This window comes from Crotalus tigris, unplaced genomic scaffold, assembly GCF_016545835.1.
Source record: "Crotalus tigris isolate CLP2741 ecotype Arizona unplaced genomic scaffold, ASM1654583v1 scf7180000017541.2806704, whole genome shotgun sequence".
In the NCBI taxonomy this organism is placed as follows: Eukaryota; Metazoa; Chordata; class Lepidosauria; order Squamata; family Viperidae; genus Crotalus; species Crotalus tigris.
In genome coordinates this window covers 566,950-581,264 of record NW_024096462.1, presented here as the reverse complement: position 1 = coordinate 581,264, position 14,315 = coordinate 566,950, and the positions used below count along the sequence as shown (strand labels likewise).

The 14,315-nt window shown below is 41.8% G+C and overlaps 1 protein-coding gene and 1 long non-coding RNA gene across 2 annotated transcripts in view; one reads left to right on the top strand and one right to left on the bottom strand.

The window, feature by feature from the left end:
- Positions 1-12,943, bottom strand: part of WNT5B (Wnt family member 5B) — a 125,016-nt gene extending 112,073 nt beyond the window's left edge. Inside the window, exon 1 of the mRNA XM_039357781.1 lies at positions 12,825-12,943. Coding sequence (XP_039213715.1) covers positions 12,825-12,830 — 6 coding nt within the window. The 5' untranslated portion in view covers positions 12,831-12,943. The remainder of the gene's footprint in view (positions 1-12,824) is intronic.
- The window catches only part of LOC120314803, a 33,898-nt gene continuing 32,367 nt past the window's right edge, over positions 12,785-14,315 (top strand). The window contains exon 1 of the long non-coding RNA XR_005558543.1: positions 12,785-12,915. This is a non-coding gene — a long non-coding RNA (uncharacterized LOC120314803). The remainder of the gene's footprint in view (positions 12,916-14,315) is intronic.

Here is a 14,315-nt window from a genome sequence, read left to right as displayed (position 1 = left end):
AACAAAAAAAAACAAATAAATAAATAATATTCTGTTTTATTCTTGTATGATCAATCTTGTATTTTTAACTTACAAATAAGTTGCAAACGAGGTCCAGGCAGGAGAAGAACATCATGGCTTCAAAATCTAAGGGACTGGTTTGGACAAAACTCAGCAGCGCTTTTTCATGCGGCTGCTGATAAAAACAGGATCGCTAACATGATCGCCAACATCCGATAACGGATATGGCACAAGAAAAAGAAGAAGAAATAAGTTGCAACTTATTCACACTTTTTGATAATGGAAAGAGACCCATATTAATCTATACAGGTTGTCCTCGACTAGTTCCTTTAGTGACCGTTCAAAGTTACAATGGCACTGAGAAATGTGACTTAAAAACGATGGTTTTTCACAGTTACCACCTCTGCAGCATTCTCCATGATCATGTGATCAAAATTCAGATGCTTGGCAACCGGTTCATATTTACGACAGTTGCTGTGTCCCGAGGTCACGTGATTATTATACCTTTTGCAACCCTCTGACAAGAAAAGTCAATGGGGAAGCCACATTCACTTAACAATCAGGTTATTAACTCATCAGCTGCAGGGATTCACTTAACAACTGTGGCAAGAAAGGTTGTAAAATAGAGCAAAACTCACTTATCAAATGTCTCACTTAACAACAGAAATGTTGGGCTCAATTGCGGTCGTAAGTCAAGGACTACCTGTAGAAGCCCCAAACCAGAAGGACTCTAATAGCCTCTTTTCAGACTAATAAATGTTATTAAAAGGCCTAATGTTTTATGAAATGTAGCTCTTTTCATCAAATGTGTGGAGAGATTCAACTGACAGAGCATTTGAAGAAATATCAAACTAAGAAGAATCAGAGTATTTTAAGCTCTCATGACACTCAATTACAGATCCCCAGGTAGCTGTTTTGTAACAATGAGGTTAAAACAGAGTGAGAGACTTACACATACATCAAAGGTCTTAACAAACACAATGAGGATTTTTTGGAAAGGGAAATCTCTTTTTTTTTCTTTTTCTTTTTGTACTTTTTATTCTTTCTCTGAGTTTAATTTGTATTTCCTTTTACTACTGTATTTACAATATTTAATAATAAATTAAAATTAAGAAATAAATGAGGTAGAAAGCCAACTTTTGTTACAAGCACTTTGTTTTAATAGCAAAATAAAACAACAAAATAAAATAAAACATCAAAAATAAAAATTCCTGGCAATTCTATGGACACATAATCTAGCCTATAGCCCAGGATTTACTGGTGACTTCCTATCCAGATATTAGCCTGATCATAGCTTGCTTCCACTGAAGCAGTAGGTGTGAACTTAAATGGTCTCCAGAAGATGGTAGAGGACAGGAAGACCTGGAGGAATGTTGTCCATGGGGTCGCGATGGGTCGGACACGACTTCGCAATTAACAACAACAGCTTGCTTCATTTTACAAAATTACTCAAAATTAACCAGCAACGATTTTATCCATGGCATATTCTGTTTATTTTCCAAATATAAATAATAAAAAGGAAAAAAAGTCCAAATGTTATATGTTTGAAATCAGTAACAGTAAATACTGGGTGTGTATATTGTTGGAGAATATAAAGATGGCAATAGGATAACTCTAGATAGAATATTAAATAAGATAAAAGTAAGTTTATGACAATTAGGAGGATCCTTGAAATCTAGCAGTCAGTAGAAAAATCTGTTACTTCTGGTTATAAGCTGACCTTAGAAACCATGACAGAATTATATTTGCATATTCTTTGGAATAAAATAATTGGTTCTTTTGTATAAAAGATTCTTCACTTTGCGGGTGGGATACCATATTTTGTTCAATATTTATGATTTGCAGCTGCAAAAGAAATATTGGTTATTTTCCTACCATCATTTTCTAATTGGGACTGCCGCTGGCCAATGTACAAATATTATTATTTCCGTGACAATGTACATACAGGATTCAGATGTTCCCCTTAAAGGCAAACCTACTGATTTAAATCTGACATTTTAGAAGAGCAATCTTAGTTGCAGAGACTGAAAATAAAAGCAGATATGTTGGCCTATTTTACAAGCTTGATAATACTGTAGTATATTTAGCTCTGTGTGTAGCCATGCCAGAATGAAACAAACGCATTCAATTGGCTAATTTAATTGGCTAATCATCTGGTTTTAGATGCTGACTGACTTACAACATTGTTTTTAACTGCTTTCTCCTTTGGATTGTATTTTAAAACATCAATTCAACTTTTTACTTGGCAGTGTAGTTTCTAATGTGCTATAAATTGTTCTAAACAGCACGTGGACATTAGAAGGATGAGGTGTGATACTATAAAGGAAGACTCTCCAATTTTTTTTCATGGACTTTTCTGATATGCCAAGCACTTCACTCCAGGAAGAAGGCAGGATCAGAATAAAGAACAAAGAAGCTGGCGGATCTCACATTAAAACTCTGAAGAATTTTGCAGATTTCAATAAAAACACTAATTATTGGCAGTTTTATTTTTAATTCTGGATTAAGGTATCCAGTGGCTACAACCATGTAATTATTAGCTTTGCTATTCCATGGAGATTGGTCTGGTTCTCTTGGCTGTCTAGATTAATTTAGCACTTCTTTTAATAGCCTTTTTGCTTCAAACATTTTGGGAAAGCAGTCCCATTTATAAACTGATTCAAAACACTCTTCATTTCATGGAACTTACTTTCAGATAATGTGTTTGCAATTTTAAGCAATGTTCTGGCTGCAAAAGAACAGTTAAATCAGGCTATTGCCAGGCTATTGATATGTCAGTTTAACATGAACACAAAATACAGACCAGTCTTCCCAAACCATTTTCGTAGACCTCAATGAGAGATCAGTACTAATATTTTTGTAGGATAATGGTACAAATATTGTAGTCCTTGAATTACCACCAAAATTTGGATAAGAACACATGTTGTTAAGTGGTTATTAAGTGACTTGTGACAATTTTATGATATCTTTTTTGCCAGTGTCATTAAATAAATCACTGCAAGTCATTAAGCAAACCACACAGTTGTTGCAAATCTGGCTTCCCCCTCTGACTTTGCTTGTCAGAAGCCTCCTCAGAAGGTTGCAAATGGCAATCATGTGAATCTGGGATACTCCAAACATCATAAATACATATCAAGTGTCCATGACTGCATGAACTCTGTGACAGTTGTAAGTGTGAGCACAGGTCATAAGTCACTTTTTCAGCACTGTTGTAACTTTACAAAGTCATTCAATGAACAGTCATAAGTTGAGGACTATCTGTATGGAAAAGCTACGAAAGGCTTTTGGCTTGATCCAGAAAGGTTTATCCTGTTCTTAATTGGGAACTGCCAGAATGTCCTCAAAGGAATTTATTTTTAAATTCTTTTTTTAAAAAAATTACGAATATTCACCTTCAGAAATGTAGCATACATAGAACTACTTTTCAAAATCAAACACTGGCTTCATTGCACTGAACTGACAGCATTCACCACCATGTCAAAACAAAATCATGAAATATAACAGGTATCAAACAAATTACCCCATATGGCAAACTACAGCATTAACCATGCAGCTAATGGATTTTTTTAGGGACTAGCAAATCTAAACACGGGACATTATTATCCTGTAATTTTTTTTCCTTGAAACTCCAAAGCGACCATTGCCAGACAGAAAGAGAATACCAAGTTATAAACTAATAGGCATAAAATTTAGCAGTTGCAAATCTCATCTGCTCAGCCCAGGCTGTACATGATAGGAAAAGATATTATTCCCATTGTGGAATCATTAGCCTTGGATCGCAAGTTGCTATGGACTTCATATGGTATATGGGAGGATTCCAGTTCCCAGTGTGTGATAAATTTATTCAGCAGGAGGTAGCAAACTGAAGGCAGAAAACAGTCCAGTTTTTCTTTAAAGGAAAATCAAACTCAACAAAAAGTGGAGAACTGGCATCTCAAAGCCCACAATGGAACCAAAACCTAAGATCTCCTAGAGAAAAATTTGTAGCAACAGCCAAACATGGTCAACCTAAAACAGACCAGAAAATGCTGCAGCAGCAGCCAAAACCACAACTCAAACCTCACAATATGTCAAGCAGAGATGCATAAAACTGCCTGGATAGTTTAAATTTAGATAGGTAAACATGCAAGTTGGAAGAATTGGCACTTATTCAAGTTTACTCAGGTAAGCTGTTAAGCAGAAACAATTAGGCTATTTACAGGAAAAACACATCCAGCCTCCCACCCCAGAGTTCAAAGGGAAAGAACATTAAGATCAAGGATCTAACTTTCAGAAAAAGTGCAGACCCACAAAAATGTGGTGGCAACAACTATTTTCTCTAGGTTTCTCCATGTATAGCAAGTAGCATCCAAAACCTGGAAACAGGACATCTTCATGCCAGGTCATCCACATTTTTTTAATTAAAAATTATTTCTATTTAAATCCCAACTTTTCACCTACAAATGCCATTCAATCTGACAACAATGCAATATAAGATACAAAATTATATCGAAGATATAAAAACAAACTAATCTGATTCTATCTTTGGAAGCCACTGATTTATTTCACTAACTACAGTGGTACCTTGACACACATTGTTAATTGGTTCCAGGAGGCGCAACAAGTACTGAAAACTATGAGTACCACACAATTTCTTCTCATAAAGAATAATATAGTGAGCCACTAGGCAACCGACAGCGACAAGTTATAGCTTGTGCGTTGAGTACCAAACAAACAATGAATACCGGGATAAAAAATTTTCATGTCAAAATGTGTTGAGCACCAAATTCAATGAGTTTCAAAGCATCACTATAGATTTTCAGAACAGATGTAGGAGAACAAGACTGACACAATTGGAATCTGTGCAGTTTTGTGTTCAATAAATAGCCACCCAGTGAAGCAAAATGTCATATCTTTACTTATGGCTATCATGGTCCTCTACTTAGAAAATCCTTGGAACAACAATTTGGATGGGGTGAAGTATGACCCTTCCATGGGATTCTCAATGTGAGGATGGAACTGTCCATGAACATTAGCAATCAGGACGTGATCTCAGAATTGTTTTGCATGATTTTAGGAAATGTGCAATAGTCCTGCCATTGAAATAATGCACTGCAAGGCAGTGTGCTGGCATGGCACATGCTAAATGCGAAAGAGAAGTGCATGCCACAGAAAAATGTCCATGGAAAAAGGACTTGATTTGGCTTAATGGGAAGTGAGAAGTACTTTTATGCTGCATGTTTAAAGGAAAGAATGTGCAAAGAATATAAAAAAATGAGAATGAGAACCTTAACACAAAGCCTGCACCACTGTATACTCTACAGTTAAGAGTTAATCTAAAAATAAAATATATGAATTGAGCAAGCATAAAGACAGCCAAAGGAATGTGCTATATAGTATTACATGAACTAGATGAACTGGAAGGTACCCCTTTCTAAGAGAAGGGGGATCTCTTTTTGGCCCCCTTGGGCACAGAAACATGAGATACGAAGCCTAGAAAAGCAGGAAGTCTAGGTCTGGAATAAAGCCAGTCTGCCTGTCCAATTCTGCCTCCTCTTCTGAATTGGCATTTGAATCTATTCATTTTTTTTTCATTTTTGCTATAGAAGTAATGAAAACCTGTTTTCATTAATAATTGGCACATTTATTGTTCCATATTGTTTCATGTGTGAAATATGGATTGGATGCATTGATTCTTTGGGTACCAAAAGCTTAAAATTTTGCATGCACAGCGTTGCTTCTCATATTTACTTCCATAAGCATCTCTATAACATCTCAGATTGAGTGACTCACGTCAACCGATGCTGTAGATCAGGGGTGTCATACTCAATTTCGTTGTGGGCCGCATCAGCATTGCGGTTGCCCTCAGGGGGCCGGGTGGGTGTGGCCAGGGTGGGTGTGGCCAGGGTGGGTGTGGCCTACTGGGTGGGTGTGGATGGAGTGGGTGTGGCCTACTGGGTGGGTGTGGCCAGCTCTACATCGTTCGCGTCAAGGGTGCCTGTGGGGGCCTGGGCAGGAGTGGGATAGATCTGAGGGTCTCTGGCAGAAGGGGGTGGGATCAGGGCAAGTGCCAAGGCATGGTCCACTGGAGGAGCCTCACTGTTCCTCTCAGGCCATGTGGGGGGGGGGGTTATGGAGCTAAGACTGAATGTGTTTCAGCACAGATGGCCACCACAAAATTGTACATTGGCTCCCGGCTGGCCTGGGCCAGGGCCAAGGCAGAGGGGGCCGTTCCCTCACTGTTTCCAGGATGGCTTCGCGGGCCACATGAAACCACTTCGCGGGCCGCATCCGGCCCCCGGGTCTTGTGTTTGACATATCTGCTGTAGACATATCAGTTTTCCCCCTCCGATAAATCCATGTGGCTGGGTTAGGTAAGAATTCTCTCTCTAACAGACCAGAAGGGTACCCATATAAATACTAGAGTTATTGAGCAGATAATGCATTACAGAGGATGTGAGTAAAATGTACACATCAAAAAGTAGTTATGAAATCTGGATAAGAATTTATGGTTTATATGCTATTCAAAACAGAGATGGCAATTGACACCCTGTGAGCATGATCTGTCTCATGTTGACGTTTGAGATGGTCCCTGAAAATTATAACAGAGTAGACTTCTTCCAGTACCCTCATTATCAGTGCAGGAGGAACATGATACAGTACATTATCAGTTGTGGCGCAGTGGTTAGAATGCAGTATTGCAGGGTAATTCTGCCGATTGCCAGCAGTTTAATTCTCACCGGCTCACGGTTGACTCAACCTTCCATCTTTCTGAGGTCGGTAAAATGAGGACCCAGATTGTTGGGGACAATATGCTGACTCTGTAAACCACTTAGAGAGAGCTGTAAAGCACTATGAAGCAGTAGGAAGACCAAATCATCCAAAACATTTTCTTCCCTCCATCTGCATCCCTCTGGAAGTTAGTAACAAGAGTAATTTTCTAAAATGGGTCAAAATGTATAATTTTTTGAACCAGCAGGGTTCTAGGTCACTCAAGAATTCATCCTTCACATGGATCACCCGCTGCTACATTTGTTCTCCTTTGCTGTCCATGTTGTTGATGAAAGTAGTTGCTTGGAATAGACACAGGACTAGTCTGAATTCCCCCTGTGGCCACTGAATGGCTGATTATGATTATCTCAGGGTTTTTTCCCCCTTTTAGCTCTGCCACTGCACAGAGAACCAATGGCTAGATCAAGCCATTGTATCCAAAGCAAAAATGGAAATGAACATCAGTTTATTTCCAACAATCTGATTTAACACAACTATCTGGTTGCAGATAATCAAAATATTTTTCCTCATTAATGGCATTAGACCTTCTTCCAACTGAGATTATTACATGGAATACACTGATATCATTTATGTATGTTACTCCATTCTAAATATTTTGTGAGTATTTTTCTTTATTTCAAAAGACTGTCAGCCCCTGTGAGATGCCTCAGGTGTACTACTCTAGTTCCAGATTATTTATCTAATACTAGTTTATTTAATTTTTTGAACAGAAGTAATCTAACTTCATTTTCCTGCCTGATTTTTGAAGACATGCAGCCAGGAACAGTATTTAATCAATAACATCTTTGCAACAGAAACTGGTAAACACTAAAGTTCTTCAACTTCTCCAGAACCAGGACAATAGAATAAATTGACATTATTACATTTTTATTTTAAGAATTCTTTGAGTATCATAGAACATATGTGCATAAAAATGATAGGATAGCAACTTACACTTTATTCCATAACAAAGCTCAAGTCATTTTAGGTCAGTTTTGGCAAGTGTAGATATATATTATCACTGGTGAAAAAAAATATTTAGAAGAGTTGAGGTTTTTCTACAGCATGTAAGTCAAAGCTAATGGAAGAAAATCAAGGCAATGTTAGCCAAAGAGAGGACAGTTCTACACAAATTGTGTCCAGCTTAAGTATCCGTTGAAAAAATTTGTCTTGTCCAATATAAAAAGGAAACTATATGACCTCACCAAACATCAAACACTTCCTCAGCACACCAGAAATTATAGCTGTTATGTATATAGTGCTTAGAGATAAAAGTCATTGTGCAAGTATGTAATTGGTTTCTCAAAACTTAAGGTGTGGATAAGGATGCCTACGTTACTAAGGGTGAGCTTGTTTTATGCTTCTTATGATCACTTTTAGCATGAGCTAGTCAAATTAATTTTCTGTGGTGTTTTTTAACTGAAAATCATATTCTCTCTCTCTCTCTCTCTCTCTCTCTCTCTCTGTGTGTGTGTGTGTGTGTGTGTGTGTGTTCTTATAAAAACTTTTAACAAAATAAGAACTAAAACAAACCAAAACAGAACAAAGAAGAAACAAAAAAGCTAAAAGTACAAAAAGAAAAAAGTAGGAAAAAAAGATATAAAGAAAGATATAAAGAAGTGGCTTTTGAACTTCTCCACAGCAGTTATCATCATGACTCTTTTTTCTATAATCTATCCTAACTAATCAACAAAACCATAAATCACAAGTTCATATGTTTTCTTTTTGACATATAATGTCCGCAAGGATTTTCCAGGAACTGATAAACGTAGATATTATCTTGAACAAATCAATTTAGCCATTTCAGCAGGTTCTGCCATTTTCACCACTATCCCAAGTGTGTATTTCAAAAGGCAACTGGACTTTGTTGGTTTTTTTTTCCTTGAAAACATTTTGTATCTAATCCCAGAAGCTTCTTCAGTTCAGCTTCTTGAATGAGAAGCAAAATGTTTCCAAGGAAAAAATCCAAGACAGTCCAGTTGCCTTTTGAAAAGCATCTTTGGGACAACGGTGACCTGGATGATTGAGAATCTCCATAGACATGTTCACAAGTTATTGTTTTATTGTACATTATTGTTACTGCTGCATTGCCTGCAGTGGATGCTTCCATACACCACCTAGATCAGGGGTGCCAAACTGCCGGCCCGCGGGCCGGATGCATCATAGCGAAACTGCGCCCACTGCATTGCCGGGCAATGGCAAAAAATGTTGTAACACGTCACGTGACAGTTGTGAGTTTGACACCCCTGACCTAGAATGAGCTTGCTCAAAATATTCCTACAGAGAAGAGAGTTTCAAGTGCTTTACTGACTCTCCCATATCTCAATATACAGAGTTTGGGGTACGTGTCACTCAGAGGGTGTCAGTAATATAGTATCACTAAAAGTTTCCCTCAAGTGATATCTCTTTTCTCTTGATCCAATCACCCCAGGTTTTCACCCCAGGAGTTATATTCTGGGTGTGAATCTATTGCTCACTCTGTTTTGCTTTCCAACCTACTCCTCTTTAGCACCTTCTGAACACTAGCCCTATTTCACTCAAAAGTCATTGAACAGTCTCTCCTACCCAGACGCTCAAATCAGCTATCGAGGGGAAGTTTTAAAAGCTGCAGGCCCACAGCGTTAAAGACACAACACGGAGTGGAAACAAAGACTATAAATCAGACCAAATCATCCTGCAGCTCTGTAAAAAAGATTCAGTTCTCTCCAAAGACCTGTGCTGTTCCACTTCAAATTGCACGTCTCGGCTGGTAGAGCAAAATGCCCCTCCACATAAAACATCCCTTCATGAGGAAAACAAGAGATCAACACAACCGTAAACCTTCTTCTTATGTTCTGGATTTTCCTGCGCAGGCAGTGTTTTTTGCATACTGTAGAGAAGGTTCCCAGACTGACATATTATAGCCCAAAGACAGTTTTACTGCCCTGAAAAAGTATATCTAAGTCATTATGATACCAGTAAGAGGCCATATGCAGCTTCAAAGACCACAGCAATCTAAACTACCCAACTTCAATAACTTAATCTAAAACAAGAAGTATATTTCACTTCAATGCAAGGGGAAAGTTGGTTATGCCTGCTACACACACCACAAGTGCCATCTGTTGAGACACTATCACAAGCAGCATCAATCATACTGTTTACAACTGGGTCAACAAAGCTGAGAACGCAAATACAGCTGCTTGTTGCAAATATATGAGAAGAAGTACTATCTGTATAAATAGAGATAAGGGAAAAGAGCAGAAGTTGTACTTAAGTCTAGTAGCCAAAAGCCTGTCATAATGTGTATACACACTGCTGCACAAACAGGGCAATAATATGGCATATATCAAGCCCAGCTCTGCTGTATATTTTAAATCACCCCAATTCATTTAACCAAATATGGCTGGGTTGAATGCGGCCTATTTTATCTTTGACCAGCACTGCTATAACACACAGATAATTTTGACTTTCTCAGCACAATAGCCATCAGCAATGGATACTCTCCAGAAGTACAGCTCACATAATTGCTATCCATGTTGTGTGGAAATTATAGAAATGGAAAGATTATCCTTTGGAAAGTTTGAGATTGGCAGTCTTTGCTGCATATGATTTAATAGAAGTGGAATATAAATTTGAATATAAAGAAAAGTGGATAAGTGTGGATAAATTTGAATATAAATAAAATAAAAGTTACACACACAGACACATACAAACATACCAGATTCAAGTTCTCATATGCCACCATAATTTGGGTTCTGGGAATAATTCTTAAATTTAAGGGGCATTTAGCCCTGTTCCCCAAATACATTTCAATCCTTACACACACACTGTTACTAGCATATAAATAAAGATCATTGACCTCCAAAATGGATACTGATTAAAAAATGGAAAGGAAAATAGTAAACTGTTTGCAATTACGAAAATCTGGAATCTAAGTGATCCCAGAATGAGGTCACACGACTCTATATTTTTGTCTTGCTGGTTAGGGAATTGTGTGATTGAGGTCCAAGACAGCACCAGATCTGGCTTGATTTATGCTATATGAATAGTGTTTAGATATCTCCCCATGCTTGTAGGCAAGGTCTTACTTGTTCCTGAAAGGAGATCTTATTTGTGTAACAGAAAGTCCTCCCTTCCATTCTTTTTACACAGGGCTCTTTCAGTAATTAAATTAACCTGAGGTTTTCACCCTGCTAATCTTGTTCTCGCTGTAAAAGGAGAAAGGACTAGTCCCTAAGGGTCTAATAAATTGCCTTGACCAATCCAAGCAATGGCTCATTCTAGGCTAGCATCCTTCCGTTGCCAAAGGCCAAATGGGATGTCTATAAACCCACAAAAGTATTGCACAGACCTCTGTGATTCTACTGGAAGCCTGGAATTGGAGGAATAGCTGTAGAGGTGGAACAGCATTCTCCTTTGCTCTACCTTGAGGTAATGATCAGAGCCAGAAGCATCCTTATAGCATCGTTCAAAAACAGCTGCATTGTATCGAAGGTTGCGCACTGCTTTTATTCATCTGTCAAGTCATCATCCTATTGGAAATTCCAGACCTCACCCAAAATGGGATAAGAAGGACCACCCAAAATGAAGAGAGGCCAAGCAGAGCAAATGGTTCTTCAAGAGTCTCAATGCTGGAGACCACTTCCATCACCCAGGCAGAAGGGAAGCCCCAGACAGCAGGCAGGAGCTCAACCCAGCCTCACTAGCTCCCCATTTTAACATTAGGAAACGGCAGCTTATTCGTTGCCAGTCCCTAACGTGCACTGAAGTTTGAAACAGAGGAATCAGGTTTCAACCAGGAAACCAAACAAGGGCCAAAACTTTATTATAATCCTGCACCTAAGGACAGAATCATCTGACAGGCCCTCCTCTACACAGCTAGTCCTTGACTTACAACAGTTCATTTAGTGACCATTCAAAGTTACCACGGCACTAAAAATAGTGACTTATGACTATTTTTCATATTTATGACCGTTGCAGCATCCCCATGGTAACAGTGAGTTACATTCAGACACTTGGCAACTGGTTCGTATTTATGACGGCTGTAGTGTCCCAGGGTCGTCTTTGGCCACCTTCTGACAACCAATGTCAATGGGGAAGCCAGATCCATTTAACAACCACATTACTACCTTAACAACTGCAGTGATTCACTTCACAAATGTGGCAAGAAAAGTTGTAAAATGGGGCAGAACTCACTTAACAAATTTCTCACTTAGAAACATTAAATTCTGGGCTCAATTGCAGTCTTAAGTTGAGAACTACCTGTACTCAAAATATTGCCCTATTTCTATATGTTGGGCGAACTAATTGCTTTAAGTCTAAAAAAACAAACTGGCTTGGCTGCAGATACTTCCTACCTTGCTGGTGAAGATAAATGACAGTACTACGTTTGCTACTCTGGCTCTGTTTTGGACCAATCCTGCACCTGCTCTCCTGGATACTTGTCAGGATCCCTTTCAGACACAGAACTCAAAAAAAAAGTAAGGCTGAGGTATTAAAATGGCTTTAGGTGGGTGCTGAGGCTATTTTTCTCCATTCAGTTTGCGTCCCGCATCCTGAAAGCCCAACTTGTCAACCACTTTCTCTGCGCTGAACTCACCGCTCCAGCCCCCCCCCCCAATTGACTCCAGCCGAGCTTACTGCGCTCAAACAAAGGTGCAGAGATTTAGCTTGGCCTGCGAAAGTGAGAACAGCTGCGAGATTTGCAAACACACCGAAGTTTCCCGCTTCGGGAGCGAGTTCCACCGATGCAGCCGCTCCTTACGGCAACTCCTCCGTAACGGAAAGACGCTCCCACTCCGCGCCCCTTCCAGACCTCCCTCCTCGCGCATTCCCACAAAGATGCACCCCGAAGAAAATAGAGCCAGAGCAGCCCTTCGCCCACGCCTGCCCTCCCCGCAGTGCCAACACGTGTTGCATTCCCGGGAGAGAGCGCACGTGTGAACGCGGGGAGGGGGGGGTAAAGAGCTTCATCTCCCGGTCAAGTTTGGCTCCAGAAACCGCGGCGCAACCCCCAGCCGCCGCCACTCGAGGACCCTGGCCGTGGAAGCCAGGCACCCGCTTGGAGCTGCCTTGCTCGGAGGCGGCGCCCCTACCTGCATCTTGCGACGCCCAGCCGGCGATGCGACGACAGCTGCCTGCTTCGGCCGCTCCTCTCGAATTAGTCCCGGCGGTGCCGCGCGGCAGGTGAGTCGTGTGCCTGGGCGGCGAGGAGGCGCCCGGCCAGAGGAGGCAAGGTCAAGGCGGGAGGCCGCGGAGCCGGCGCGCTGGGCCGCCGCTGGCTGCAGCGCTCCTCTGCCCGATCCCCTCGCCTCGGCGCCGGACTGGCTTCTCCCGGGCTGCCGGAGGGATCCCGCTGGACCCGCAGCTCGGACGGGCCGCCGAAGTTTTGTCTACTGCTGTTGCTGCTGCAGCCGCGACGGAGCGCGCGGAGTTGTGCCTACTTGCATCGGCGGCAGGCGTGGCGATCCCGGGGGCTCCGAAAGAGGCTCTGGCCCGCCTCCCCACGCCCCGCGCCCGCCTCCCCTCCCTTCCACAGGCGCCCCCCCTCGGGCCCCCACCCAGAGGCCGCCCCGCAGCCTCGCCGGCGATGGGCACCGCCCGGGCTGTCCTTCCCCCGGCACCTTCGCCCTCCCTCGGCCCCTCCCGATCCTGCGGTCTTCCGAGCGCAACCTGAAATCGCTCGCCCCCCTCCCCCCGTCTCTGCCGGTTCCTCTAAAATTAATGCTGCTGCCCGGGGAGGAAACTGCGAGCCGCTCCCCTCCTGGCCACTCAGTCGCCTCTTGCAGCGGGCGCCGTTTCCCTCCAGCCCTCCGAGTGTTGCCTGCTGTCGCCTTCTGGCTCTCCTGCCGGAGCCCGCGCTTTCTTCGCCTTCCCTGCACCGCCCGGCTTCCTTTCCTGGATCCCCTCGGCCCCTCCTGCGTGAGCTGCCCTTTCCCGACCTCGTTTTAAACAGCAACAGGTTCATGGAGACGGAGACACTCCCAGCAGCTCTTTCCCCCGGTTTATTTCACGAGCCCCCGTCCGACTCCTTTGATTTCCCACATTGGGTCACGATTGGTCCCTGTCTTGAGTGGAACCGTTGATGCAGAGGCAGCACCCGGGGTCTCCCCTTCCATGTTTTGCCCCTGACCACCACCTGGCTCTCTGCTCAGCTGTTTCTCTGAGAGCACAATTTTTTTTTTCCAATCTCGCCTTAATGATCAGAGCTGCACAAACTGCAGCTTAACAAAGTATCTTCTTCTTCTTCTTCTTCTTCTTCTTCTTCTTCTTCTTCTTCTTCTTCTTCTTCTTCTTCTTCTTCTTCTTCTTCTTCTTCTTCTTCTTCTTCTTCTTCTTCTTCTCCTCCTTCTCCTCCTTCTCCTCCTCCTCCTCCTCTTCCTCCTCCTCCTCCCCCTTTTTCTTCTTGTTCTTCTTCTTGTTCTTCTCCTTCTCCTTCTTCTCCTCCTCCTCCTCCTCCTCTTCTTCTTCTTCTCCTTCTCCTCCTCCTCTTCTTCCTCCTTCTCCTCCTCCTCCTCTTCTTCTTCTCCTCCTCCCCCTCTTTTTCTTCTTGTACTTGTTGTGGTTCTTCTTCTCCTTCTCTCCTC